The sequence below is a fragment of the Podarcis tiliguerta genome, assembly GCF_965153285.1.
Source record: "Podarcis tiliguerta genome assembly, chromosome: 5".
NCBI lineage: Eukaryota > Metazoa > Chordata > Lepidosauria > Squamata > Lacertidae > Podarcis > Podarcis tiliguerta.
Window position 1 is genome coordinate 129,610 of NC_139538.1, and position 25,969 is coordinate 155,578.

The following is a 25,969-nucleotide window of genomic DNA, read 5'->3' on the forward strand; positions in this document are numbered from 1 at the left end:
TCAGCTGCTGAGCCACAGTGAGTGATCAGCCAAACGGCAGGCAGGATTACAGCTGCATCACTCAGGGAAGGACAGCAGCCAGCCTCACTCACTCAGGCTCCTCTCCAGGCCAGCTCCCATCCATCGCGCCCATGGCCAGACTCTTGCCGCACCTGTTACTCCCCCGGGGGGCACTTCCATGGGTGGAAGGCAAAGGGGCAATCCTGCCACCTTCCAGGCTATTATCTGCTTCTGTGGTCTGCCAAGATCAAAAACCTCCTCCTTTTGTCAGCAGTGAGGCAGGCGGAATGGAACTCAGGGAGCGAGACCCATTAGCAGGTAGAGAGGGATGCTGCCGGCATCAGACAACAGATGCTCTCTGGGGACGCCTGACAAAGCACAGCGCTGGGCGGGTGGGAGGAACACCCGGAGCCAATCGCCACCAGCGCCTGTGCGAAAAAGCCAGAGGTGCCTTGCGGCTGCTTGCAGCCGCTCCAGAAAAGGGGGAGCAGCACTGCCCACCCACCTCATGGCCAAACAGTTATTAATAATATGGAAGCATCTTTAAACACACACAGACCAGAAGCCCCTTTTAAGCCTCAGAACAAATCTCTGAAACTACACAAGTGGCAGTTTCGACAAGCCCACCAAGCAGGTTCCATTTCTCACCTATTAGAAACTAGCAGCAACAGTAATTGCTCATACTATTTCCTCCATCCCATAATAAACCAACAAGCAGCTGCTATATTGTGTATCGTTAGGTGTTCACAATCCCTGCCTGCAGGCTAACAAGGCAAGACTGAGACACCCGTAAAACAGGATGCATCTCACACAAAGGGGAGGAAGAAAACTGGAACCAGAGATGGAGATTCATGTCACTGGGGGAAAACACCACGCCCAAATAATTCTCTTGAAGCAAAAGCCCCTACGCAGAAGTGCTCCTGCATCCCCATCGGGCCACATCCTCTCCTTTTAAGGTGATGAAACAGCCCCGTGAATATCCAAAAATAAGGTGCCACAGAAGAAGATTAGAAAGACTGGGGTCACAAACTGTACTTAATACAAAACACAGCTTCTAAGCTGCTCAGTGTGGTACCCAGCTTTGCACACACCAAGCTCTCCACTAACCGCCTCTCAGCTACTGAGCCAAGTTCAGGGTCCAAGCCCTAAGCAACTTGGAAGCAGGGTCCCCGGACGCTGGTCACTTTGTGACCCAGAAGAGGGCTCTTGCTGTGGCAGCAGCACCCTTGGCTTGAGAGATGGAGACAAGCAAGGCTAAATGCCTCTTATAGACGTTTGTGTTTACCCAAACTTCCCTGGACTCCGATTCCTGGTTCTTAAGCTTTCTTTTAGTGTACTACTAAGTTATCTATGGTAAATAGTTTTATTCTCTTCTTGAGCTTCCTAAAGGAAAATGTCTTGTTTTTCTTTTGCTCCTGATTATATTTTAACTGCTTAAGAGATTTATGTTTATCTTAAGCAGCACATAAATTTCATACATAAATTAATGAATACAACCACCTAATGGAAAATCTGTATCTCCTCGAGCTGCTGACTCGCAAATAACAAGAGAGGTTCTCCAGAGAGTCATTTTGCTTTGGCTGCTGCCCATCACTCCGAGTCCTAGCACTTTCCATGCTGTTGCAAGCTTCCCTCTCCAGAGAAGGGGCCCAGCTCAGTGATGGAGCACACGCGGCAGGTGCAAAAATCTCCAGGTAGGCAACTCCAGCCTGACATCACAACAGCTGCTGCCAGTTGGTACAGAGACAGGACCAGGCCAGGTGGCCTAAAGGTCTGGCTAGGGAATAAGGTTGCTCATTGTGCTCCCCCTGCTCTTTGTCTATCTGATACTGCAAGTTGCCCCACAGACTGACTGCATAATAATACAGTCATACCTCATGTTACGGCCACTTCAGGTTATGTGTTTTCAGGTTGCGGACCGCAGGAAACCTGGAAGTACCGGAACGGGTTACTTCCGTGTTTTGCTGCTCGCACAGAAGCGCTAAATCGTGCTTCACACATGTGCAGAAGCGCCAAATCGCACCAACGCAGACGCGGCACTTCAGGATGCGAACTCTGCGGGTTGTGGACGCGCCTCCGTCATGGATTATGTCCGCAACCCAAAGTTCCACTGTATATACATGAATATTCAACAATGCTAGTTGAGTGGTTTCTGGAAGGAATTATTCAGATAATTTAGAATTATGGTACTGTATTCTGTAGGCACTTGAAAAAGTTCTAGATGGATGTTTGATCACCTCCCCTAAGTCATTAATGGGATAAAAATGCAAAGAGCTCCTTGGGACACCAGAAGAGTCTTCTGGATAAGGCCACGGGCCCATTCGGTCCAACATTCGCTGCTCACCTGGCCAACCAGACGCCACTATGGGAAGTCCCCAAGCAGCTCCTCTCTTCTCCTGCAGTTCCTGGAACTGGTTTTCAGAACATGTGAGAGTGGGAGCCTTCGAGGACTCATGCTCAGTTCAGAGGTTACTCAACAGACAAGCAAACATGGAAAAACCTTCAATAGTAGGAAGCTGGAAAATTATCAACTCAGAGCAGCAGCAAACCTCTAAAACCTCTTACTGGCTAACAGCAACATACAGTGATTTAGTATCCTCCAACGTCTCAACAATATGCAATCAAAATTAATTTTAACTCTTAAAGTTTCTCCTTTAGTGACTGTCAGGAGAGAAAGGTGGGGCCCTGGGCCTGTGTGTGTCTTCCTTACTCGGGCCTGCGGCTGAGTCAGCATCAAAGATAAGAACCTCTGCTCTAATTTGGGCCTGGCTTAATGTGCAAGATTTAATTTATTTTAGTTTAAAATTACATCCAGTCTTCACAGAAGCCAATGACATGTGAGGCTCCTACAAGGAGCCTTGAGAGGGAATGTAAATAAATGACTTTTGCTGCAATCTGAGAGGTGGGGGATTTTGCTTTCTTTTTACAGAATTTATTTACATGCAAAAGCTATACCGTAATAGGGACAATGTAATTAACAGATGATTAACATTACTACATGAGCAATAATATCATGTTCCTTGTTGCAAAAGTATCGTGTTATTTCTCTCACGTATCACATGGGGACATCCCAAAGGAAACCAAGCTAAGATTACTTTAATGAACACTGTCAAAACAGAAACAGAAGCTATCACAGATAAAAGCTGTGGGGATTTTTTTTACTGGAATCCAAACCAGAGGGTGGGGGGGCTTAGCCTACTTAGAGCAATCCTAGGAGGGATGGCTGAGGGGCCAGAGGATGCTGTGGGCCTCTCACTTCTCCACTGTGAAGGGGGGGGGTCCCTGCAGGTGGAGCAGGGGGGCTGCCTTTGGAGGCCACAATACAGCAGTTGCAGGAGAAGAAGGTTTGGCTTTTGCCAGTGAGGTTACAGTGACAGAGCAAACAGATTCAAAGCTTTAGTAGGAAACTATTTTTATTGGAATACTTACTTGACAGCTTTGGGGGTTCGACTAGACGGCTCTTGGGGTCCCTTCCAGCCCTATGATTCAATGTCATACCCTTACCTTACCTTATTTAAAAGAAAATATATAGGCACTGAATACGGTCAACACGCTAACTGTAGCATGCTGGACGGCTGGCATTATGTTCATTTATTTATGTTCCTAATTTATTTCAGGAAACAGTGCATTTCTAAAAATTCAAAAATTTCCCACCCCACATAACTGATGTTCTCCAAATGCTACTGAAATGGATGTGTGTTAAGCAAAGATGCTCTTTGTTGGGCTTCAGCCAGGGAGGCTAAACCAGTCACTTCAATGGGACTGGCAAGCAGCTTGACCCACCAGCCACTGAAGCCACGTGCAAACTGGGATGACGCAGGGCTCACTCTTAACAGGGCTCTTAAATGGCCGGCACCTTATTCATAGCTGCAATGGGCACCACGGGTAGAAGGACAAAGACTTGAGACCAAAGAGGGGATGCAGTCCTGAGGGTGGTCTTTTCCGGTGCAACGTGAAGACCTTATTTCCCCAGGGCTTCTAGTTTTCAAAACAGACATTTTGGCAGTGCTGTTTTTTTTTCTGCTGTGGTTTTCACTTTGGATTTATCTCTTTGGAGTTGTCTTCTACATCTTGTCTAGAAGTTTTCTTTTTCTCCTGACCAGTGGATCACAGCAAGGAGAATGTGGGAGGGAGAAAGAGGGTTGGAGACAAGGAAGCAGCCCTTGGATGGAAGCACCACAACAACAGGGAACTCACAGGGTGGGACGGGAGATCCTATTGCATATCCTGCGAGTTTTGTGTTGTGCTCAGATCAAGCAAGTTGCCTGCCAGTTGGCTTTATCGGATGACCCCAATCCCTAGTAAAAGCTTCTACCTATCCCCTTGCCTGGGTCCACACTCAAATGAAGAGTGGAGGTATCAGGTATATGTACTTCAAGAGGGGAGAGGATACAAAGGCTAATAAATGTTCCAATCCTTGAATGACAGAGATGTGGAACATTAAGCACCATTCTTTCTTTTTCTTAAAAAACCCACACACATTCAAAGCAAAAAAACAGCACCTCTGGGGGAAGATGTGGCTTGGTCCTAGGAGCAAACAGATTGAGCTCTGGAAGATTTGGCACCCCCACCAGAGAAGCCCAGCATCAGTCAGGCTCTGAATCCAGCTGCATCACCAGGCAATGAAGTGCACAAACATTACTGTACAAAAGCAAAGGACCATCGGAAGATGCCCCAAATCTTCCTGAATCTGACTCCAGAGATCTCCCCACCTCTGGTCTTGCAAACACCCCTGTAATAAGCGTGGTTTAAATATTTGTAAATTGCAGAATGCCAAAAGAAGATACATGTTTTCTATGTATCAGAAGTATCTCCCCTTGAATTAAGAACCGGACCATCATTAGGCTATGTTAGTTCACCTACCAAAATATGAAGATTGAAGTGCCTGGACTCCCGGACACTCTTTAGGATCCTCCTGCTCATCTTCTGAGCATGCCACATTGAAATGAACATGGTGGCTGTCAGAGCTGGCTCCGGGTCCCAGCTCACCAAGGACCAACGCTAGCCGGTAGTACAGTATCAAAGTCTTTATTGAAGAATAGTGTCCATTTACAAGTCTCAGCGTCCCAGCTCTACGTCTGAGCTTTAGACCGGCGAAGCTCTATCTGGATCTCCGCCCCCTGTGCACCAGCTTAACACCCTAATCTTACTCCACCTCTTCCTTCTCTCTCTCTTCCTCTGGGTCTTACTACCCCCCGGTGTCTCTTCCCTCCTGGACTCTTCTGACGCAGAGCTTGACCCCTCTGACTCCTCCCCCTCTCTTCGGCGGGCTTTAGGACCTGGCTCCCTACCCGGGCTGCTCACCTTGCCGCCCTCCTGTACATTTGAACTTGGCGCGCGCGCGCGTTTAACTTTCCTGATGACCGTTTCCTCGCTCCCTGACGAGGGTGTGGCCACTCCTGCCTCACGTTCTCCCTCTGCCTGCGCGCTCCCTGATCCCGATGCCTTGGACTCCTCCCCCCTACTGCACTCTGGGGGGGAAGCTGGTCCGGATTTCCAGCTGTTACTCTCTGAGTCCCCTCTGGCCCTTTCTTCCCGAGGTGTCCCCCTTGCCCTGACCATGGGGGCCCCTTTCTGTGAATCCTCCGAGTCACTGGAGAGACTCAGAGACCTCGGACTACTGTCGTCGCTGACATTTCCTTCAGACTCCTCCCCCTCGCTCTCCGTTTCCTGCCTCTCCTGCGACTCTTCTCCTGAACCCCTGACATCCATCCCCCCCTCGAAGCCCCCCCTTCCCCCCTCCCCTTCCTCCGGCGGGGGTGCTGGGTGCTCCGTCGTTGTGGGGGTGAATGGTGGATACAGTTCGTCCCCCGTGGCGTGCATCCAGTTAGAGAAATCCGGCTCGTCCTCCATGTCTTCGCCGACCTCGTTCTCTTCTGCTTCCATCTCCGTGCCGCCATGCTCAAACCCCACGTCCTCCCCCATCACGTCCATGTCCCTCTCCCCCTCGTTCCCCTCTGGGTCCGTTGCCTGCCAAGGGCCCCTCAGCCACCTCTCTTCACCTCGATTGTCCCACCAAAAGGAGCGGTCTGAGGCAAACCCCGAGGGCGAGCCCTCCGGTGAACGTGTTTCTAATGCTGGTTCTTCGTCCGAGGTGAATCCCTGGAACGTGCTGGTAGAAAGCGTGGGTGTGAAAAGCCAGTCGTCGAAATACTCGGCTGGCATGGGCCTGTGTGGGAACAAGGCATGAAACTCCTCTTTGAGGAGTGGCTCGTCCAGGGCATAGTCCGGCACCCAACTGTTGGCGCTGGCCGGGGTACCTTCCCTTGCGAGAAAATATTCTACTCCCTCTTCCCCCCATCTCGAGTCCAAAATCTCTGTGACCTGGTTGATGGGTTCCCTACTTGGCGACTCCCTCCTTGGGGGGATCTCCCTATACTGGTCTGGTGCCGTGCCTTGCGCCTGAAATCGGTGAGGTGCTTTGTAGGGCGTGAGCACCGACCTATGGAATACTGGGTGCATTCTGGATCCTTCCGGAAGTGTCAACCGGAAGGCCACCGGATTGATCTGTGCCTCAACCAGGTAAGGTCCTAGCTGCTTATGTCCGAGTTTCTTCTTAGCTAAGGATCTGGTCGGCACTGCGTGGGCCGCTAACCACACCCAGTCACCCACCTGTATGTCTTCCCCCACCCTTCTGTGCTTGTCAGCCTGCAGTTTGTATGCGTGCTTTGCAAGCTCTAACTGCCTCCTAAGCTGCTCGTGGACTTCCTGCAATTCCGCCGCCAAGACTTCCGCTGCCTGTGGCTCCCCCTCCCCTAGTCTCTCCAATCCCGGGAAGGTTCTGGGATGCCTCCCGTTGTTGGCGAAGAACGGCGTCACCCCTGTGGACACGTGCTTCGTGTTGTTGTAGGCGAACTCAGCGAGCGGCAGGTAGTCCACCCATGTCGTCGGCTGTTGATTTGCATAGCATCTCAGGTACTGCTGCATGATGGCGTTGACGCGCTCCGCTTGTCCGTTGGTCTGCGGGTGTCTCGCCGACGCTAGGTTGATCTTGACGTTCAGGAAACCCATCAGCTTCTGCCAGAAGCTCGAAATGAACTGGCGCCCCCTGTCGGACAAGATAGACCGTGGCAGTCCATGCACTCTGAAGACGTGGTCTATGAACAGTTTGGCAGTCTGTTCTGCCGTGGCCACCTTCGCGCACGGAATGAAGTGGGCCATTTTAGTGAACATGTCCACCACCACTAGCACTGCCGTTTTACCCCTCGAGCTGGGTAAATCCGTGACAAAGTCCAGTGCCACCCTCTCCCACGGTTCGCTCGGGGTCTGCAGCGGTTCGAGCAGTCCTGCCGGAGGTTTGTGTACTGACTTGGCCCTTTGGCAGGTGTCGCACCTCGAGACGTACTCCGCGACTTCCCCCCTCATCTTGGGCCACCAGAAATCTCTGGCAACGAGTTCCGCCGTCTTCTCTTTGCCGAAGTGCCCGGCGGTTGGCGCGTCGTGTAACTGTTGCAGCACTTTCGCACGGAGCTCATCTCCCGGTACATAGAGTGCTCCTCTGCGGATGAGCAATCCGTCTCGTATTTGGAACTCGTCGTTTTTCACCGTGCCCTTGCGCACCTCCTCCATCTTGGCTAGAGCGAAGGAGTCCTCCTGCAGTGCTCGACGGACCGCCTCTATGTCCACAGTTGCAGAAGCGCACGCCCAGGCTTTCTGGGCGAAAATGTGTTTGGCCGCTGCTGGCGCCGCTTCTTCGAGGTATTGCGGCTTTCTGGACAGTGCATCTGCCATGATGTTGTTGTCGCCTGGGATGTATTCTATCCTGAAGTCGAAATCCGCAAAGAACTCCGCCCATCTGATGTGCCGCTGGTTCAGGAACCTTGCCGTGCGCCAGTACTCCAAGTTCTTATGATCCGTGCGAACCTGCACCGTGTGTTTGGCCCCGATGAGGAAGTGCCGCCACGCCTTGAATGCTGCATGAATGGCCAGCAACTCCCTGTCCCAGATGGTGTAGTTCTGCTCTGACTTGCTGAGCTTCCTGGAGTAGAAGGCACACGGGCGCCAGTCCCCCTGTGGGTCCTCCTGCAACAGTACGGCGCCCACGGCTCTGTCTGAGGCGTCCGTCTCAACCCTCAGCGGTTTGCCGGGATTCACATGCAGTAGCTGCCCTTCGGACGAGAAGAGACGCTTGAGGTTCTGGAAGGACTGCTCCGCTTGCTCCGTCCAGATGAACCTCTTCTTCTTTGAGCTGAGCGTGTCGGTAATGGCCGCTGTCTGCATCGCGAACCCCTTGATGAACTTGCGGTAAAAGTTGGCAAACCCCACAAACCTCTGGACCTCCTTCCGATTGCGCGGGCTCTTCCAATCCAACACCGCGCGAACCTTGGCGCTGTCCATGGCGAGCCCCTTGTCCGACAGCTTGTAGCCCAGGAAATCCACCTCCTTCCTGTCGAACTGGCACTTCTCCAGCTTGGCGTATAGCCGATGCTCCTGCAGTCGCTGCAGAACCGCCTTGACGTCCCCCTCGTGGGTCTCCTCAGATTCTGAGAATATCAGGATGTCGTCCAAGAAGCAGACGCATTTCTTGTAGAGAAGACCCGCCAGGACGTGATGCATGAACGCTTGAAAACAGTGGGCGCCATTTTGTAAACCGAAGGGCATAACTCTGTATTCATATGTGCCCAGGGGCGTGAACATGGCAGTCTTCCACTCGTCCCCCTCCCGTATGCGAATCAGGTTGTACGCCCCTCTCAGATCCAACTTTGTAAAAACGCGTCCTTTCCTCACCGTTGCAAGCAGGTCATCTATTTTGGGCATTGGAAAGGCTGTGGGCTTGGTCTTTGAATTTAAGAGCCTGAAATCCACTACAAGTCTTTTTTGGGGCGTGTCCTTTTTCTTCACAAAGAATACAGGACTGCCCCCCGCTGCCTTCGACTCCCGGATGAAACCGCGCTTCAAGTTGAGGTCTATGAACTCCTTGAGTTCCTGCAGCTCGTCTTCAGACATGGAATACAGTTTCCCGGCTGGCAGCGTCGCCCCTGGCAGGAGGTCAATCTGGCAGTCATAGGGCCTGTGGGGAGGCAGCTTGTCCGCTTCCTTCTCGCAGAAAACCTCCAAAAACGCTGCGTACTTGCGTGGCACTGCTTGCAGCGTGCTCAATTGTAGCTGCGTGTCTTCCCCTCCTTCTTCCGGGCTATGAAGAATGCAATGTTCCGCGCAATAGGAGGAACCGAAGGTCAGTTGGCGTTGGTACCACGCCAATGCTGGACTGTGCCTGTGCAGCCAACTCATGCCCAAGACTACCGGCGTGCCTGACAGTTTGGTGACGTTGAAGCTGATGACCTCTTGGTGGTTCCCAATCCGCATCACCATTGGTTGCGTTTGTTGCACCACCTGCCCCCCTAACAAGTCTCTGCCATCCACTGTGACAACCTTCAGGGGCAGTGTGGCTGGCAGCAGTGGTATATTGTGTTGCTGAATAAAATCCAGTCCTATAAAGTCGGCGTTGCTGCCAGAGTCAATGGTGATCGGCACTTCCAGAGTGCTTCCGTTGGGCAGTTGGAGAGACGCTGTAAGCTGCACCACTGGTTTGGGTGGGAGGGGGTCCGTGGGCTGCAAAATCTCTGGGGATTGTTTCATTGATTTGTCTGGCTGGACCCCAGTACCTCTTCCTCCAGCCAGACTCTGTCGTTTCCCTGCTGCGTTGCTTCTGTCACTGTTGCCGATGCTGCAGTATGCTTGTGGAGCCTCTGGGGACACTCTTTCGCCATGTGTTGAGCACTGTCGCAGATGTAGCACTTCCTGTTCCCTCTAGGAGGCTTCGGTTTGACTGCTCCCGGCGTGAGGGCTCTGGTAGCTGACTGAGCCCTGGCACCTCCAAGTTCCATCGGTTCCTCTCCCCCGCCCTGTGAGGGCGTGGACTGCGCCCGCGCTGCTTCTTTGGGATAGAAGGGAGGTGCTCGGGCTGGTGCCCTTCCCCAACGTCCTTCTTCTCTGTTGTAAGGACGTTCCTCCAGATGCACCCCGATCTCCAGAGCCCTCTGGACCACTTCCTGGGTGCTCCTTGGCCTCTCCCCCCTTCCAATTTCAGCTTTTACTTCTGCATTCAAGCCCTCCCAAAAGAGATCTCTCACTGGCGCAGAAGCTTTGTCCCATCCCAGTGCATGAACCAGTCCGAAGAAACGCGTATGGTACTGCCTCACGCTGGCTTTGCCTTGCTTAAGTCCATGTATGTCTCTCCTGGCAATATCAACGTCTATCTTTGATAAAAAACACGAGTCCATAGCTTTAATGAAAGCCTTCGCGTCTTGGAGCGCCGGATCATTGTCCCTCCATAAATTTCTCAGCCACGTTTTGGCTTCACCATGCAAATGGGATAGGATAAACCCCACTTTCTCTCTTTCATCTCTAAAGTCTTTGTCAAGCAGATCCAGCGCAAACAACAGGTCTGCTCTAAAGTTGGGGTACTGCTGTAAACTCCCGTCAAAATGGGATACAAGGCTGCCTCCCCTCTTTCCCAATCCAATGCCCTCTGCTCTGGATCCAGGTGGCCCCTGTTTGGAAATCACGTCCAATCTTACTTGGAGATCCCGGTAGGCGCTACTCATTTCCTCCTCTCTTTTTCTGGATGCAATTACCTCCGTGCTGAGTCGTGTCACAGCTTCTTGCAGGGCTGATATCTGCTCTTCCGTCGTCATCTTGCCTGAGTTTTGTGAGCTGGAAGCACCCCTCCTCTGCCCTCGCTGCGTCAACTCACGTGGCGAGGTTCTTGGTGCCAAAACTTTAAAATTGTGAGATAGAGCTTACTGTCAGAGCTGGCTCCGGGTCCCAGCTCACCAAGGACCAACGCTAGCCGGTAGTACAGTATCAAAGTCTTTATTGAAGAATAGTGTCCATTTACAAGTCTCAGCGTCCCAGCTCTACGTCTGAGCTTTAGACCGGCGAAGCTCTATCTGGATCTCCGCCCCCTGTGCACCAGCTTAACACCCTAATCTTACTCCACCTCTTCCTTCTCTCTCTCTTCCTCTGGGTCTTACTACCCCCCGGTGTCTCTTCCCTCCTGGACTCTTCTGACGCAGAGCTTGACCCCTCTGACTCCTCCCCCTCTCTTCGGCGGGCTTTAGGACCTGGCTCCCTACCCGGGCTGCTCACCTTGCCGCCCTCCTGTACATTTGAACTTGGCGCGCGCGCGCGTTTAACTTTCCTGATGACCGTTTCCTCGCTCCCTGACGAGGGTGTGGCCACTCCTGCCTCACGTTCTCCCTCTGCCTGCGCGCTCCCTGATCCCGATGCCTTGGACTCCTCCCCCCTACTGCACTCTGGGGGGGAAGCTGGTCCGGATTTCCAGCTGTTACTCTCTGAGTCCCCTCTGGCCCTTTCTTCCCGAGGTGTCCCCCTTGCCCTGACCATGGGGGCCCCTTTCTGTGAATCCTCCGAGTCACTGGAGAGACTCAGAGACCTCGGACTACTGTCGTCGCTGACATTTCCTTCAGACTCCTCCCCCTCGCTCTCCGTTTCCTGCCTCTCCTGCGACTCTTCTCCTGAACCCCTGACAGTGGCCTTATTAGAAGTTGCTCCAAAAACGTCTTGCAGTGGAGAAGCAAACAGCCCAGCTCAAAGTGGAATCACAAGCAGCAGCTGTGATGGACGGACAGACGGGCACTGCCTCCCCCCTCCCAACTGCCTTAGTGCCTCTTGATTAATCCAACTTCCGTCTGTTGCACGTTCTGCCCACTTCAGATCTACAGATTATGCTGCTCCCAAGTGAAGAGTCTTTCTTGCCCAGTTATCCAGGTCAAGGAGCCGCCCACTGAGCACCCTTCTGCTCCCACCTAGAGAGGAAAGATGCCTCACCTCCAGCCAACAAAAACACCTGGAACCTGTTCTTCATCCGTGCTTTGCAAACAGATCCCAAGCTGACCTTGGGTTGACATTGGGGAACATTTACTACCCAAAACAATGCTTGTAGTGCACACACTTCATACTGGGGAGCTCATCATCATAGACATGACAGATCACCATAGATCAGCTGGTTCCCAATTAGCTAAGTATTGTAGACTCTCTGTTTTTCAAAGGTCAAGCCATGGACCCTCTACTTTTTAAAATGTTGATCTCTCTATGGCAGTTTTTGTTACGTGTATGGTACCACACACCCCCGGGTGGGTTATGCGGACCCCTTGGGGTCCACGGACCAACAATTGGGAAGCACGGCCATAGATCATAGTCTGCTTCTGGATCAGTTGTCTGTGTGGCCTGGGAGGCGCAGGGCAGCTGGAGCTCCCATCCTTCCTGCAGACCTGGTCTCAGAGAGTGGCACTGGGGGACATGTCTCCAGTCTCTGCCTCGCCTGGACAGCCTGACGTGCGCTAGACCTCCTCTGCCTACCCATTCATCTGTCACTAGCTCCAGACATAGGAATGGCTGCAACCAAGCCTCCAGCCGTGACGGCTCTGGAAGCAGCCCCAGGGCACATGGGTGCCCCTTCCAGGTGGAGCACCCCCCCCCCGAACAGGCAGTCTCTCTCATTCCCAGGCCCAAGAACCACCCACCCACCCACAAGAGCACCTCCAGCCTAGTCAAAATCCCACTTCAGTTTGCTGGCCCTCATCCAGCCCACCACAGAGTCCAGGTGCGTCTCCCTCGCTACACCACAGATGCCATAGAAACTGTGCTGAGTATTATCAGCATACGGATGGCACCACTGCTGGCTGATGTTTATTGTATGTTTTAGTTTTATTATGTATCACATCCTGGGACTACGTACATGAAAGGTAGGAATGAAACTGAACAAACAAACAAGGCTGCATTCACCTGCCAGTTTACTTCGTTTTCATAACTTTTCCTTAACTGTTAAGTCCACATTATATTTCAGTTTTCACACAACGTAAAAGCCACTTCTCAAACTATCGTAGTGCAGTGCAAGCTTAGTGATCACTTTCGCTTCCAGAAAAAAACTGTTTACAAATAATAGAGCAAGTTTAGCATTTGTTTCCTTATGTTCCACTATATTCCACTATAGTTCTGGAAGTGGCTGTTACATTGTGTGTAAATTCAAACCTAACATGGAAATCAACAGTCGGGGAAGGCCATGAGAATGGAATCAATGGCCATGTGAATGCAGGCAAAGCAATATTTGGTAACCTGAGAGGCCTGTGGCCAAGGTCTTCCTTTGCAACATCTCCACCTAGAGGCCATTACAAAAGCAAATGCACCGCCAAAGATTTCTGTTCAGAGGGACAACCACCACAGAGCAGAGTTCGAATTCCTCAGCCAGCCAGCCAGTCTCTGCAGGCCCACAGTTTACATTCCATTGCATTAAGCCGCTTCCAGGTCCCTGAGGATTCTGCCCCTAGCAGAGGAAGGCAGATGAGGCAGCTGCCCCCACCCTCCGAATCCCTGAGCAGGCTGCTTCTTCCTGTCTTTCTGGGGCTGGGAGACCTGCTCTGCCAATTCCCATCCTCCCCTGGGCTGGTTCAGGTAGGAAGAGGCTGGCATGAGGGTGTGTTTCAAGGCAGGGCTGGGGAGAAGGAAAGGCCGGGAGGCACCTGCCATTGACTGCTGTGGGTTACTTCCAAGTTCTGACACCAGTTTCCCGTATTCCCTGCCTGACACTGCTATCGGCCTCAGTTCTTCAAGCCCCCTTCCTGTCAAAGTGAGTCCAGGCTCACCTATCTGCCCTACATTTCTCACTGTGAGGATGGCAGAGGCAAGTAACTCATTCAGCCTCTCCTTTAGCACACCTCAGGCCCCGATGTGTGCAGGGTTAGAAACAGAGATAGGAAAGCCAGGAGCTAAAGGGCACCTTAAACCAAGGTTATGGGCGCAACACCGGAATGTCTAGGCGCACTTTTTTATAACAAGAATACAAAGCTGAAAATGAATGAACTGCAGCTAAAATATTATGTTCATTTTTCACATGGTCTAGTCCTTTGTGTGCCCCCCTCCCTAATATTCTTAAGAGGGTCTCTTCTCCAGTCGTCAGAGAGTAGCTGGAAGTGGGGAGGCAGAAAAAGGTCCTCCTTTCCTTCCACTCTGCAATTTTAATCTGAAATCTTAGGCACAGTATTTGCACCCAGAGCTCAGAGACTGTTCACGCTAATGAAATTCCCTGTCACAAAATGTGCCTAGAACAACGGGAGTTTCAAACACTGGGTGTGTCCAAAGCCCAAGAAGAATTTTGCATGATGCATCATTCAACATACTTCACATGCATTCTTATGAAGCAGCTTGACAGAAGCAACCCTATTCTGCAGGTGGTAGCAATAGGGAGGGGGCTGAGGGTACAGCTGCTTTCCTAAGGCGGCCTTCCCCAACCTGGTGCCCCCCGGTTGGTGAACTCCAACTCCCATCAGTCCCACCCATCACGGTCAATGTTCAGGGATGATGGGAGTTGCAGACCAGTTGCAGCTGGAGGGCAGCATGTTGGGGGAGGATGACCTGAGGAGTTCATGCCCAGCCTCCCAGCACACCAACTGGACTGTGCCAGCTGCACCACAACCTCCCATGGCAGCCTCCCCTCTCCTGAACTGCTTTTACACCATCCACCTTTCTGTTGTTTAAACAAGGACTCTTCTTGTCTGGTTCATCATGGTCCTTCCATCCCGGCCCAAGAGCCATTCCGCTTTTCAAAAACCGTCCACCAGCTGCTGCTCCCTGGTACTGAAAGAACTGCTTCAGGGTCCCGCCCTTCTCACAGCTGTCCCCTCCAGCCCCACTGGCAGCTTGTCCATAGCCCTCTTGAACCCACTGCCCAGAACTCACCACCCAAGGCAACCTTGCTAGTGCTGAGCAGGGAACTCCTGAATCTCAGAAACCCACGCCACTCCCACTGCTGCCACCATGATGCAAAAGGTCAATGCCTGGTCAATGCCAGGTCAGTGCAGGCTCAAAATGTGCCAGCAGTCCAGTTCCTATGTGTGTTGTTCTGAGCACCCCTCTTTTAAGGTCACATATTATTATCAGAGAAACTGTGGGGTGGGGGATAAGTGAAGGCAAGTGACAACAATAAGATGTAAGCCATTCACTGTTCCTGCTCAGGCTGCACAGAAAAAGCATTTTGCTTTCATTCTGATTGTACAGATAAAAGATAACAAATGGATTTCTACAGGATGGGGTATTCGTATGTGAAAACAGTCCAGATCCACTGATCCCCAGGCATGCACCTCCAGATAGTGGAAATGTCAGGCGCCATCCTGGTACCCAGGCATCTTCACTTACTCGTAAGTAGCTGATAGCCAGTAGTAAAATGCCCCTGACACCTGGCTAATTTCGCACATTGTTGGGAAACCCTGCTCTCAACCCTAAACTCAACTGAATAAAAAATCTTACAACAGAGGAATACTCGGGTTTTCATGCCATAACCTAGAAATAGACTAAGAATTTGCAGACAAAATCCTACACAGCCATCAAAACAATGATTTCTGAGAGAGTGAAACCTTAGATTCCTCAAACAGGAAGAACCGGTTACCTTGCTTCAGAGATGCAGTAGGAAATGAATGAATAACACGTCAGAACTTCATGTTATGATGAGAACCCACCAATTAGAAAGACATAAGGGTAGGACTTGGAATGAACATGAAATCTTTACAGCAAGAAGAAGGCATGCAACTTTTCACCGGACACCGGACACATCATTCCCAAAGAGCCTCCTACCTTGGCTGGCGAAATGTGAGAGTGGGACACAAATCCATGGACGCTCTCGACTTGAGAGAGGCTCTTCTCAGAAACATGCACAAGCTCTGGAGCTGCTGCCTCACTGGGAGTTTCCCGGGGGGAGCCGTGCTCTGGCGAAGGAGTGTCATCGTCATCTTGAGAACGGTATTTCTGGGGGAGGAAAAAGGTTCAAAAGGAGACCAATTTTACAAGGCAAACCTCAACAACACAACTTGCTTCCCCAACTTAAGAGGGGAAGAAGGCGGCAACAAGAGAGCTCTGGCTTCTCTGCAACGGTCCCAGCACAGGCTGCCCAAGTTGCGCAGCAAGGTTGCGCCCCCCCCCCCCCCGCTTGTGCAGCAGAGTCCCTGCCAGACTCCACCTCCCCATGTAGAACCACCCACTTTTACTTCTTTATGGCATTTAAATTCCATCCTTGTGCAGACCAGAATTCAAGACACCTTAAGTCAAAATGACAGACATACTCATCCCAGAAAATGCCATAAAATATTATTATTATTATTATTATTATTATTATTATTATTATTAATTTCATTTCTATGCCACTTTATGCTTTTAAGAAAGAAATCTCCAAGTGGATTGCAACCTACATTAAAACATCAAATAAACCAATCCAGAATAAAGCATCAATGAATAAAGTCAAATAAAAAGTATACATTCAAGCAAAATACAAAACAAAACAAAATAGCAAAATAAAGAAACAAATCCTGGCAGACACCACAAGCCGCCAATAAACATTTTAGCCATTAGAAAACCAGTTCTATAACCTAAACTAAAGAGCTTGGACAAAAACAAACCATTAGCACATTAACAACCAAAAGCCAAGAGAAACACAGATTTTACCTAGTGCCCACAGGCTAGTGAACAAGATGCCAGGAGAACTCCCCTGCCAGGGTGGGGTGGGGAGAGGGGAGAGACAAAGGAAGAAGTTTTCTCCAGAAAAACCCACAAGCGAAGGACCCTGAAGACGCTGGGCAGGATCACAGGCCAAGAGGATGTCCTTTGGAAAACCCATCTGAGACCATTTCTAAACCACCATTTAGAACTGTGCCCAGAAATGAGCCAGGAGCCAACAGAGTCCCCTGGGAAGAGCAAAGCCAACAGGCTCATAACCACAAGCCCCTGGTCAACAGCCTGGATGCCCTGCTTGACCCAGCACAAGCACTGAGGAAAGTGAGTCAGGATGTGACTCACGTGGGGACACCTGGCACGAGGCCATCCTGGAACCAAAGGGAACCGCAGCTGATGCACCAAATGATGCTGGGAAAAGGCATCCCGGTGGACCAGTCGCCAAGGCCATCTAGACATAGCCAGCAGGCCCGGGATTTCCATTGAATCTTTGAGGAGGGGCTAGACTTGAAATTATATTATGAAGCATCGTGCCTCTGTTGGTTGAAAGAATGGATGAAATTAGAAAACATAGAAATGTTAGATTTGGAAGGTTTTGACAACAGATTTGGTTGGCACGCATATTTGTGGTTGGATAAGAAATGAGTACATAAGGGTTTTGAAAATCATATAATTTGAAGATCTCTCATTGAAGTTTGGGATAGATATAAAAATTTATTGGAGCCAAAAACCCCATATTGGTTATCTCCATTGGAGGTGTTGAGCGTGAAGAAGATTAACATGAGGGGGAATTGGGTGACATATGAGAGTTTAATCATATTGCAGACAACTTCATTGTCCAGAAAGTGGGAGAAGCAACAAGAGGAACAGCCATTTTAGATCTGGTCCTAACCAATGTCGATGACATGGTTAATGGGGTAGAAGTGGAAGGATCATTAGGCGCAAGTGATCATGCTCTTCTGAAGTTTACTATACAACGGAAAGGAGCAGCCAAGCATACTAGGACTCAATTTCTTGACTTTAAGAAAGCCGACTTCATAAAACTTAGGGAAGTGCTGGGTGAGATCCCATGGACAGTAATACTAAAAGGGAAGGGAGTTCATGATGGCTGGGAGTTTGTTAAGAGGGAGATAGTAAAAGCACAACTTCAGGCAATACCAATGAGACGGAAACATGGAAGGTGCCTAAAGAAGCCAGGGTGGCTATCTAAAGAACTTTTAACTGAGTTAAGATTAAAAAAGGATGTGTACAAAAAATGGAAAAGGGGGGAAACCACCAAAGAGGAATTCAAACAAATAGCCAGCACGTGTAGACACAAAGTCAGAAAAGCTAAAGCACAGAATGAACTCAGGCTTGCTAGAGAGGTTAAAAGCAACAAAAAAGGCTTCTATGGGTATGTTCGTAGCAAAAGGAAGAACAAAGAAACAGTGGGGTCACTCAGAGGAGAAGATGGTGAAATGCAAACAGGGGACACAGAAAGGGCTGAACTCCTCAATGCCTTCTTTGCCTCAGTCTTCTCCGATAAAGAAAACAATGCCCGACCTGAAGAATTTGGAGGAAATGATTCAGCAGAGGAAACACAGCCCAGAATAACTAAGGAGATGGTACAAGAATACTTGGCTAGTTTAGATGTATTCAAGTCTCCAGGGCCAGATGAACTGCATCCAAGAGTATTAAAAGAACTGGCAGATGTGATCTCAGAACCACTGGCAGTCATCTTTGAGAATTCCTGGAGAACAGGCGAAGTCCCGGCAGACTGGAGGAGGGCAAATGTTGTCCCTATTTTCAAAAAGGGGAAAAGAGAGGACCCAAATAATTACCGCCCAGTCAGTCTAACATCAATACCAGGGAAGATTCTGGAGCAGATCATTAAGCGAACAATCTGTGAGCACCTAGAAAGGAATGCTGTGATCACCAATAGTCAGCATGGATTTCTGAAAAATAAGTCATGTCAGACTAACCTGATCTCATTTTTTGACAGAATTACAAGCCTGGTAGATGAAGGGAACGCAGTGGATGTAGTCTACCTTGATTTCAGCAAGGCATTTGACAAGGTGCCCCATGATATTCTTGTAAAGAAGCTGGTAAAATGCGGTCTTGACTATGCTACCACTCAGTGGATTTGTAACTGGCTGACTGACCGGACCCAAAGGGTGCTCATCAATGGTTCCTCTTCATCCTGGAGAAGAGTGACTAGTGGGGTGCCACAGGGTTCTGTCTTGGGCCCGGTCTTATTCAACATCTTTATCAACGACTTGGATGATGGACTCAAGGGCATCCTGATCAAATTTGCAGATGACACCAAACTGGGAGGGGTGGCTAACACCCCAGAAGACAGGATCACACTTCAAAACGACCTTGACAGATTAGAGAACTGGGCCAAAACAAACAAGATGAATTTTAACAGGGAGAAATGTAAAGTATTGCACTTGGGCAAAAAAAATGAGAGGCACAAATACAAGATGGGTGACACCTGGCTTGAGAGCAGTACATGTGAAAAGGATCTAGGAGTCTTGGTTGACCACAAACTTGACATGAGTCAACAGTGTGACGCGGCAGCTAAAAAAGCCAATGCAATTCTGGGCTGCATCAATAGGAGTATAGCATCTAGATCAAGGGAAGTTATAGTGCCACTGTATTCTGCTCTGGTCAGACCTCACCTGGAGTACTGTGTCCAGTTCTGGGCACCACAGTTCAAGAAGGACACTGACAAACTAGAACGTGTACAGAGGAGGGCAACCAAAATGGTCAAAGGCCTGGAAACAATGCCTTATGAGGATCGGCTAAGGGAGCTGGGCATGTTTAGCCTGGAGAAGAGGAGGTTAAGGGGTGATATGATAGCCATGTTCAAATATATAAAAGGATGTCACATAGAGGAGGGAGAAAGGTTGTTTTCTGCTGCTCCAGAGAAGCGGACACGGAGCAATGGATACAAACTACAAGAAAGAAGATTCCACCTAAACATTAGGAAGAACTTCCTGACAGTAAGAGCTGTTCGACAGTGGAATTTGCTGCCAAGGAGTGTGGTGGAGTCTCCTTCTTTGGAGGTCTTTAAGCAGAGGCTTGACAACCATATGTCAGGAGTGCTCTGATGGTGTTTCCTGCTTGGCAGGGGGTTGGACTCGATGACCCTTGTGGTCTCTTCCAACTCTATGATTCTATGATTCTATGATTCTAATAATGAAGGTGGGAAGTAAATGGAAACTGAAACCATATGAGGCGGTGAAAGAATATGTTAATGATTGGCTGCATTATTTTCAGATTAATGAAATGTTTAAAAATGATATAGTACAAAGAGGTTTTGCTGATAAGGAATCAAGGTTTCAACAGAAAATATTAAAAAATGAAGTTAAAATCTTATCTAAAATGTATAAATTATTATTGGAATGGTATACAAAGGATGAAGAGGTGAAATCGGTTATGATAGATTGGGCCAAAGATTTTGGATATAATATACAACTGAATGATTGGATAAAATTGTGGAAGGAAGGAATGAAATTCACTGTGTGTACCACAATAAAAGAAAATGTGATGAAGATGATGTATAGATGGTATGTTACACCAGTGAAGTTAGCAAAGATGTATAAAGTAAGTAATAAATGTTGGAAATGTAAGGAAAAAGAAGGAACATTTTACCATATGTGGTGGGAATGTAAAAAAGTTAAAAGCTTTTGGGAAATGATATATAATGAGATGAAAAAAATGTTGAAATATACATTCATTAAAGAAACCAGAAGCATTTTTACTAGGAATAACAGGAAATGAAGTTAATAAGAAAGAATGGAAGTTGTTTTTATATGCAGTAACAGCAGCAAGAATATTGTTGGCCCAAAAATGGAAACAAGAAGAATTACCTACGATTGAAGAATGGAGAATGAAATTGACAGATTACGCGGAACTTGATAAATTAACAGGAAGGATCCGGAATCGACGTGACCAGAGATTCACTGAGGACTGGATTAAATTTACAGAATATATGCAAACATTATGTGACAATCAAATAACGTTTGTAGGTTTTCAGGAAGTTCTGTGAAAATGTAAGGTAGAAATATTGTTAAAAAAATAAGGGATAAATAAGGTATTAAGGTTGTGCAATATTAAGTGAGAAATGTGGAAGAAGTAAATAGAATGGAGAATCATCAGAAAGGCTGAGGGAAGTCAGAAATAGGACGTTGGTGATAAATAAGATGTTTGTTTTGTATGTTTGTTTTTATAATGGAAAATTAATAAAAAATATTTTTTAAAAAAATCTTTGAGGAGGGGCAGGGTACTTGCGTGAGTGTTGAGAGGCCAAGCCATCCCACCTTACCCAGGGGGGCACTGGCTGAATGGGGTGCCAGTGGGTATTTATTTATTTCATAAAATTTCATTAAAAATTATATACTGCTTGGGTGTAGAAAAACTTCACAGCTTATCCCTACTGCGTGTTTCAGGTTGGAGACTGCCTGAGCACTCAAGCAAAAAGGCCATGCTCTGCCTTTTGTTCAGAGCCAGGCGCTGGGAATTCAAGTGCTCTCTCAGCCCTGCGGCTCCCAGTTCTCCCTCTGCAGACAGAGTGCTGCCAACTCCAGCATTCACCCACCCGTTTCAGTGCAGTGGGCAAATGGCAGTTTGCAGCCCTCCCGCCTCTTTTGCCCAGCAGTCTGAATCATTCTGAGAACAAAAGATGGCCAGAGGAGGAAATCAGCTGTCACGGGGAAGAATCAGACCATGGAGCCAAAGGATTATTTAAAGAAGAAGACCAAGAGGAGGAGACCTTCCTCCTCCTTGATGGAATAAATATCTGAAGTTCTGCACAAGAACTGTGAAAGGCACACAACCACTGGCACTCAGGAAACAGCAGCTGGAGCTAGGAGCCATGTGTCGGTCACTGTTTCATTAGGCCAGTAACAGAAGCCAAAGATATAGTTCTTGCTTTCTGCCAAGGCAGAGGATACTGCAAATGTGAGTAACACTGAAGCTGGGCTGGCGTTGGTACAGGTCAGGCTATAATACTGCTCACATGTCCTAGGCATGTTATTTCTTAGCCCGCTTGGGCAAAAAGCATACCAGAAATAAGCACTTCTAAGTAAGCTTCTCCATTTTGGGTTTGGCTTGCCTGGTCCTTCAACCACCACAGTTAGCACCGTTAACAGAGCATTTTAATCATTTCCCATGGACTGGATATGCTTCAGGAGTAACAGCAATAAACAACTGGGGGAGGGGACCTACAAACATACCTGCAAGCACCACCGGGACTCCCCAGGCTTCACCGGCCTCTGGGACCAATCAGTTTAAAATGGTACTTTGGAAAAAGACACCCGCACACAGAGTGCTTGGGAGCATATGCAGTGACAAACCTTGGCAGCCTTGTGGAAACCACAATGGAATGTGGAGATGAACTGCACCTCACCCCAGGCCAATGCTGAGGAAAGGGAAACATCATGAAACCTCAACTTGTGCCCCCCAAAGTTATTGTTCCATCACTGGTGGGGAAGAGAAGGAAACAAGAATCTGAAGTTGAAGGCAGCATCTATAACCTCTCCAGGGCAAGTTTTCTCCTGGCATATTAAACCTCCTCTGCTTACAACCAGCATGCAAAACACAGCCTGAGTGGTAGGGAAAGTCTTAGCTGCCATCCAGACACACTATTTATTTGTTTAAAATTCCACAAGGTCTCGGGGCAGGTTACAACTATTTTAAACCACAACATTAAAATCTGTTACAACAAATCATGGTCAAAAACATAGGGTGGGTCCAAATATGTCTCAGGTGTCAAAAGCCAGGAAAAAGAGGTGCATCTTCAGCATATAACAAAAGTTACACAACAAAGGTGCCAAACACACCTCTCTGTGAAGGGACTGTCTAGTCAGCCACTAAATTAAAGAGTCCGCCTAGCACTGGGTACTTGCAGGCCACACTGGAAGTTGGAAGAGCTAATCTACAAACTGCTGAGATTTCACATGAAACATGCACCCAACAGGAAGATTTTTTAAAAAGAATGGAGCTGAACATTTTTGCCATTCCCCAAGAGGGGCAGCTGTGAGGCAGCTGCCGTCACTGGAAACTCTTTATTGCCTTCCTGCAACCCTCTCCTCCACTTCCCTCCCATTGCCAACCCCAAAGCCGCCGTCCAATCACTGCACTTTCCCTGCAACGTTTCAGTTGCAAGTCAGTCCTCAAGAACCCTGGCTGGGTCAACTGAGCTTGCCTGAAGGTCCTCTCAGAGGCAAAATGCATGCCTCAGCTCTTCTCTCTCTAAAGTATCTGCAACATGGGATGGAAACCAATCGCACCCTGAGGTATCTCAACCCACATAAGGAAACCCCCAAATACTGGGTAATAACATGCATTTCACTTTTTTTAAAAGGAGGGAAGAAAAAAAGCCATCAAGTCAATCCAAATGGATGCTCTGCATTAAAGGTCACTATGCCCCCTTCACTGCTCCATCAGTTTGTCAACCCTGCCCCCAAAGCCCTCAGGTGTTCCCCCAGGGAGCTTCCATTCTGACATGATAGCCACAAAATAAAGCAGGAGCAAAACATTTAAGATGGCAATTAATAGAGCTACTTCCTGCTGTAGATACCTTTTTATTACTATAAGCCACCCCAGGAGCTCAATAAACAAAAGAACAGGGTATGAATATTACAAAGTAAAAACTGTAACTACAAAAACATGCCGTGCTTTGCCAGGGCAGTGCTTCAGCCTTCCCCAGAGGTTTTTCTACTCTGCCTTTTAATTGTTCTCCTGCAGAGGGTGCGTGTGCAATATCCCTCTTCCACAAGGCACACAGACCGAGCAGAGATCGCCGCTGCCTGCCTGCCTGCCCCCAGCACGTCACCAAAAGCATATGACTTAATCCCATCCCATGGCATAATTCTATTGCTACAGATCCCATTAACAAGGAGATGCTGCTAATTTATTTAGATGTGCCAGAGGTTCGCCAGAAACCCCGTTCGGACCCACCTTGCATCCAAACATTAAAGAGACAGTGTTGTTGCTGCATGCTACTTTGCAGTGGCACAGCACTGGAGAAAAGCAATCCACGTTTTTTGTGCTAGGAGACATCTTTTCAGACCCAGGACACCTCCATCATTCAGCAACCGAGATTCAAGAAGAATGCTTTTGGAAAGAAGGGCTTGCTGCCTGCCTTGGACGTGTGAGTCCATGATCCTCTCAACAGAAAGCTGAGACAGAAAAACAGCACGGAATTATTTCTCGTGGCAGAAGTCCCCACCGCCTGCGGGATCGAGCCGAAGAGGTCCATGTGTCCCTTTCCAAGAGGGTGGCTCCCTCTTCAGTTAGAGAAAAGGCATCAGCATGAAGAGAACTCTGCAAGGGCTCCCTTTTGGAATCCTCTTGGCCAAAAATCTCCAGGGAGGGGAGCAGGGAGGGAGGGAGAGAAGGGGATGAGGCAGTTCCACCTGCTGCAGGCAAAGTAAGCTCCGCTACCTCCTCCATAAGGATAAAAGCGGCTCATCTGGCTGCAGCCACTGCTCCGTTGATGCCAGATGCTGAGGGGGAGGGGCAAAACGCTGCAGCAACCGACCCATCATCATCGCAGGGGGCACACACAAGCACACGCCAGAGAGAGAGAGAAGCTCTAGCAAGCACATTTCAGACTGTAGCAGAACTTGGAAATCCAAGTAAATGCAGCCAGCTTCAAAATATCCAGCCACTCGCTGCTCATTTCCTGGTCCTGTGACTTCTGTCTACCTGGAAGGCAGGGAGGGCTGGCACCTGGAACAGCCAACCAATATATGGGGCATCCTGAAGCTGTCTCTCTTGGAGCCCATTTCCATTGGTGAACGGAGACATCGAGTATCAGAAGAGGTTTCATTACAATGGCAGGGCAACGGAGGGGCAGCAGTGTTAGTGGGTAGCAAAGAACGATGTTAATTATTGCAGCCTGCATACGTGGAATGCTTCACAGTGAATCAGCACCAGGAATGAAAAGCTGACATCAATGTGGGCAGCCATGAATCACCCAGACATTCCCATCAGAATAAAAGGGGCTTCCCTTCTCACCACTGTGCCTTCATTTCCAACCCACAGACTGCAATAAGAGTTATTAGCACTGCAGGGTCCTGTTAAATCTATCCTGCCTAACAGCCAGTTTTGCAGGGCTGGACAATGGCTTTGGGGCAGCAGGATTTATTGCTGAGACTAGATAAGGATTTGAAATAAAAGGGCAATCCAATAGCAATATTCACTGCTGCATTAAAGAAATTGCAGGAGAGAGGGTTTATTGTTTCATCTGTCACCTCAAACAATAAGCTCTTGCACTTAGACCTGGAACTGGCAGAGCTGACCGTTCATCTGACCGTTATGCTGCCGCCTAAGGGGGGTCCATCCATCAGCACATGGCACTTTTGCTGCAGGGTCCCTGCCTGCACTGCTTTGGAACAAAAGCAAAGGGAAGCAGCCAGGGCAAGGCCATGTGGTGCCCCCCCCACCCCCGACCACCAAGTCTAGAAAACAGACACAACCAAGGACAGTGTGGCCCTGGAAAGGGTAAAAACAGGCGGAAGTTCAATTCCACTACACTGCTAATTTCTCAGAATAGTTTGGGCCAGCTTTGTTCTTTTGCGCTCCTCCCCCTAGGAGGCCTTTTTAGCCTAAAGCGCCCTGGCAGCACTTATTTGGTCCAAGCATGGCTGTTTTATTCCGGGATCAGTTATTTTACTTGGGCTCAGCCAGCCCTCCTAGCCAGGTACACACGCAGAAGAGGGGGCAGAAGGACCACACCTGAACTGCATGTGATTCCTTCTCTCCCCGACAGGGAACCTCTTCAGCTTCAGGAACACCTTGGAAGCCAAGCGATGGACTGGAGGGCCACATCCAGTACACAACAACTGGCAGTTAATGTGCGTATCATTTTCACAAACACCGCAGGCAGATCATTCCACGTGGTTTTAGAATAAATGATTTAGACTAATTGCCCTCAAAACAGGAACACTGCAGATCTTTTTTCCAAATGCCTGGTGTGTTTCCATTTGAGTTCATCCATACCTATTCTGTGAAGGCCTGCTTTCTAAAAAAACATAACAGTCAGACAGGCTCTCCAAGATTTAGCCAACCTGGGCAAGCGGCATAAAAGGAGCAGGATGCGGTCCTTGGGTCCGTACAGTGTTGGGGGTGGGGAATCACAAGCTCTCAGCCCGTTTTCTTGGATGATGCCTCAGGACCCACCCCGCCAGGCACACCCAGAGAATGCATTTGAGGCACATTAAGAGGTTGTCTTGCCTAACAATACGATGGACAAAGACTCCCACTTCAGCAAGGCAAGTCAATGGCTGCCTTGCAAACATCCGCTTCTCCAAAGGACTTGCTCACAACCATTCAAACAAGTAGAATACCAATGCATAGAGGATTTTGCCATCTTTTCTAATTGAAATCAAAGCAGCCAATACAGTGGTACCTCGGGTTAAGAACTTAATTCATTCCGGAGATCTGTTCTTAACCTCAGGTACCACTTTAACTAATGGGGACTCCCGCTGCCGCCACACGAATTCCGTTCCCATCCTGA

The 25,969-nt window shown here is 49.0% G+C and overlaps 2 protein-coding genes across 7 annotated transcripts in view; both read right to left on the bottom strand.

Moving 5' to 3' along the window:
• The window catches only part of PIGZ (phosphatidylinositol glycan anchor biosynthesis class Z), a 113,068-nt gene extending 100,370 nt beyond the window's left edge, over positions 1-12,698 (bottom strand). The window contains exon 1 of the mRNA XM_083442169.1: positions 12,687-12,698. The gene's annotated coding sequence lies outside the window, so the exon portion shown is untranslated. The remainder of the gene's footprint in view (positions 1-12,686) is intronic.
• Positions 1-25,969, bottom strand: part of DLG1 (discs large MAGUK scaffold protein 1) — a 93,104-nt gene that overhangs the window by 54,269 nt on the left and 12,866 nt on the right. For all 6 annotated transcript variants that reach the window (XM_083442024.1, XM_083442023.1, XM_083442022.1 and 3 more), the window contains one exon: positions 15,592-15,762. In XM_083442024.1, coding sequence (XP_083298150.1) covers positions 15,592-15,762 — 171 coding nt within the window. The remainder of the gene's footprint in view (positions 1-15,591; positions 15,763-25,969) is intronic.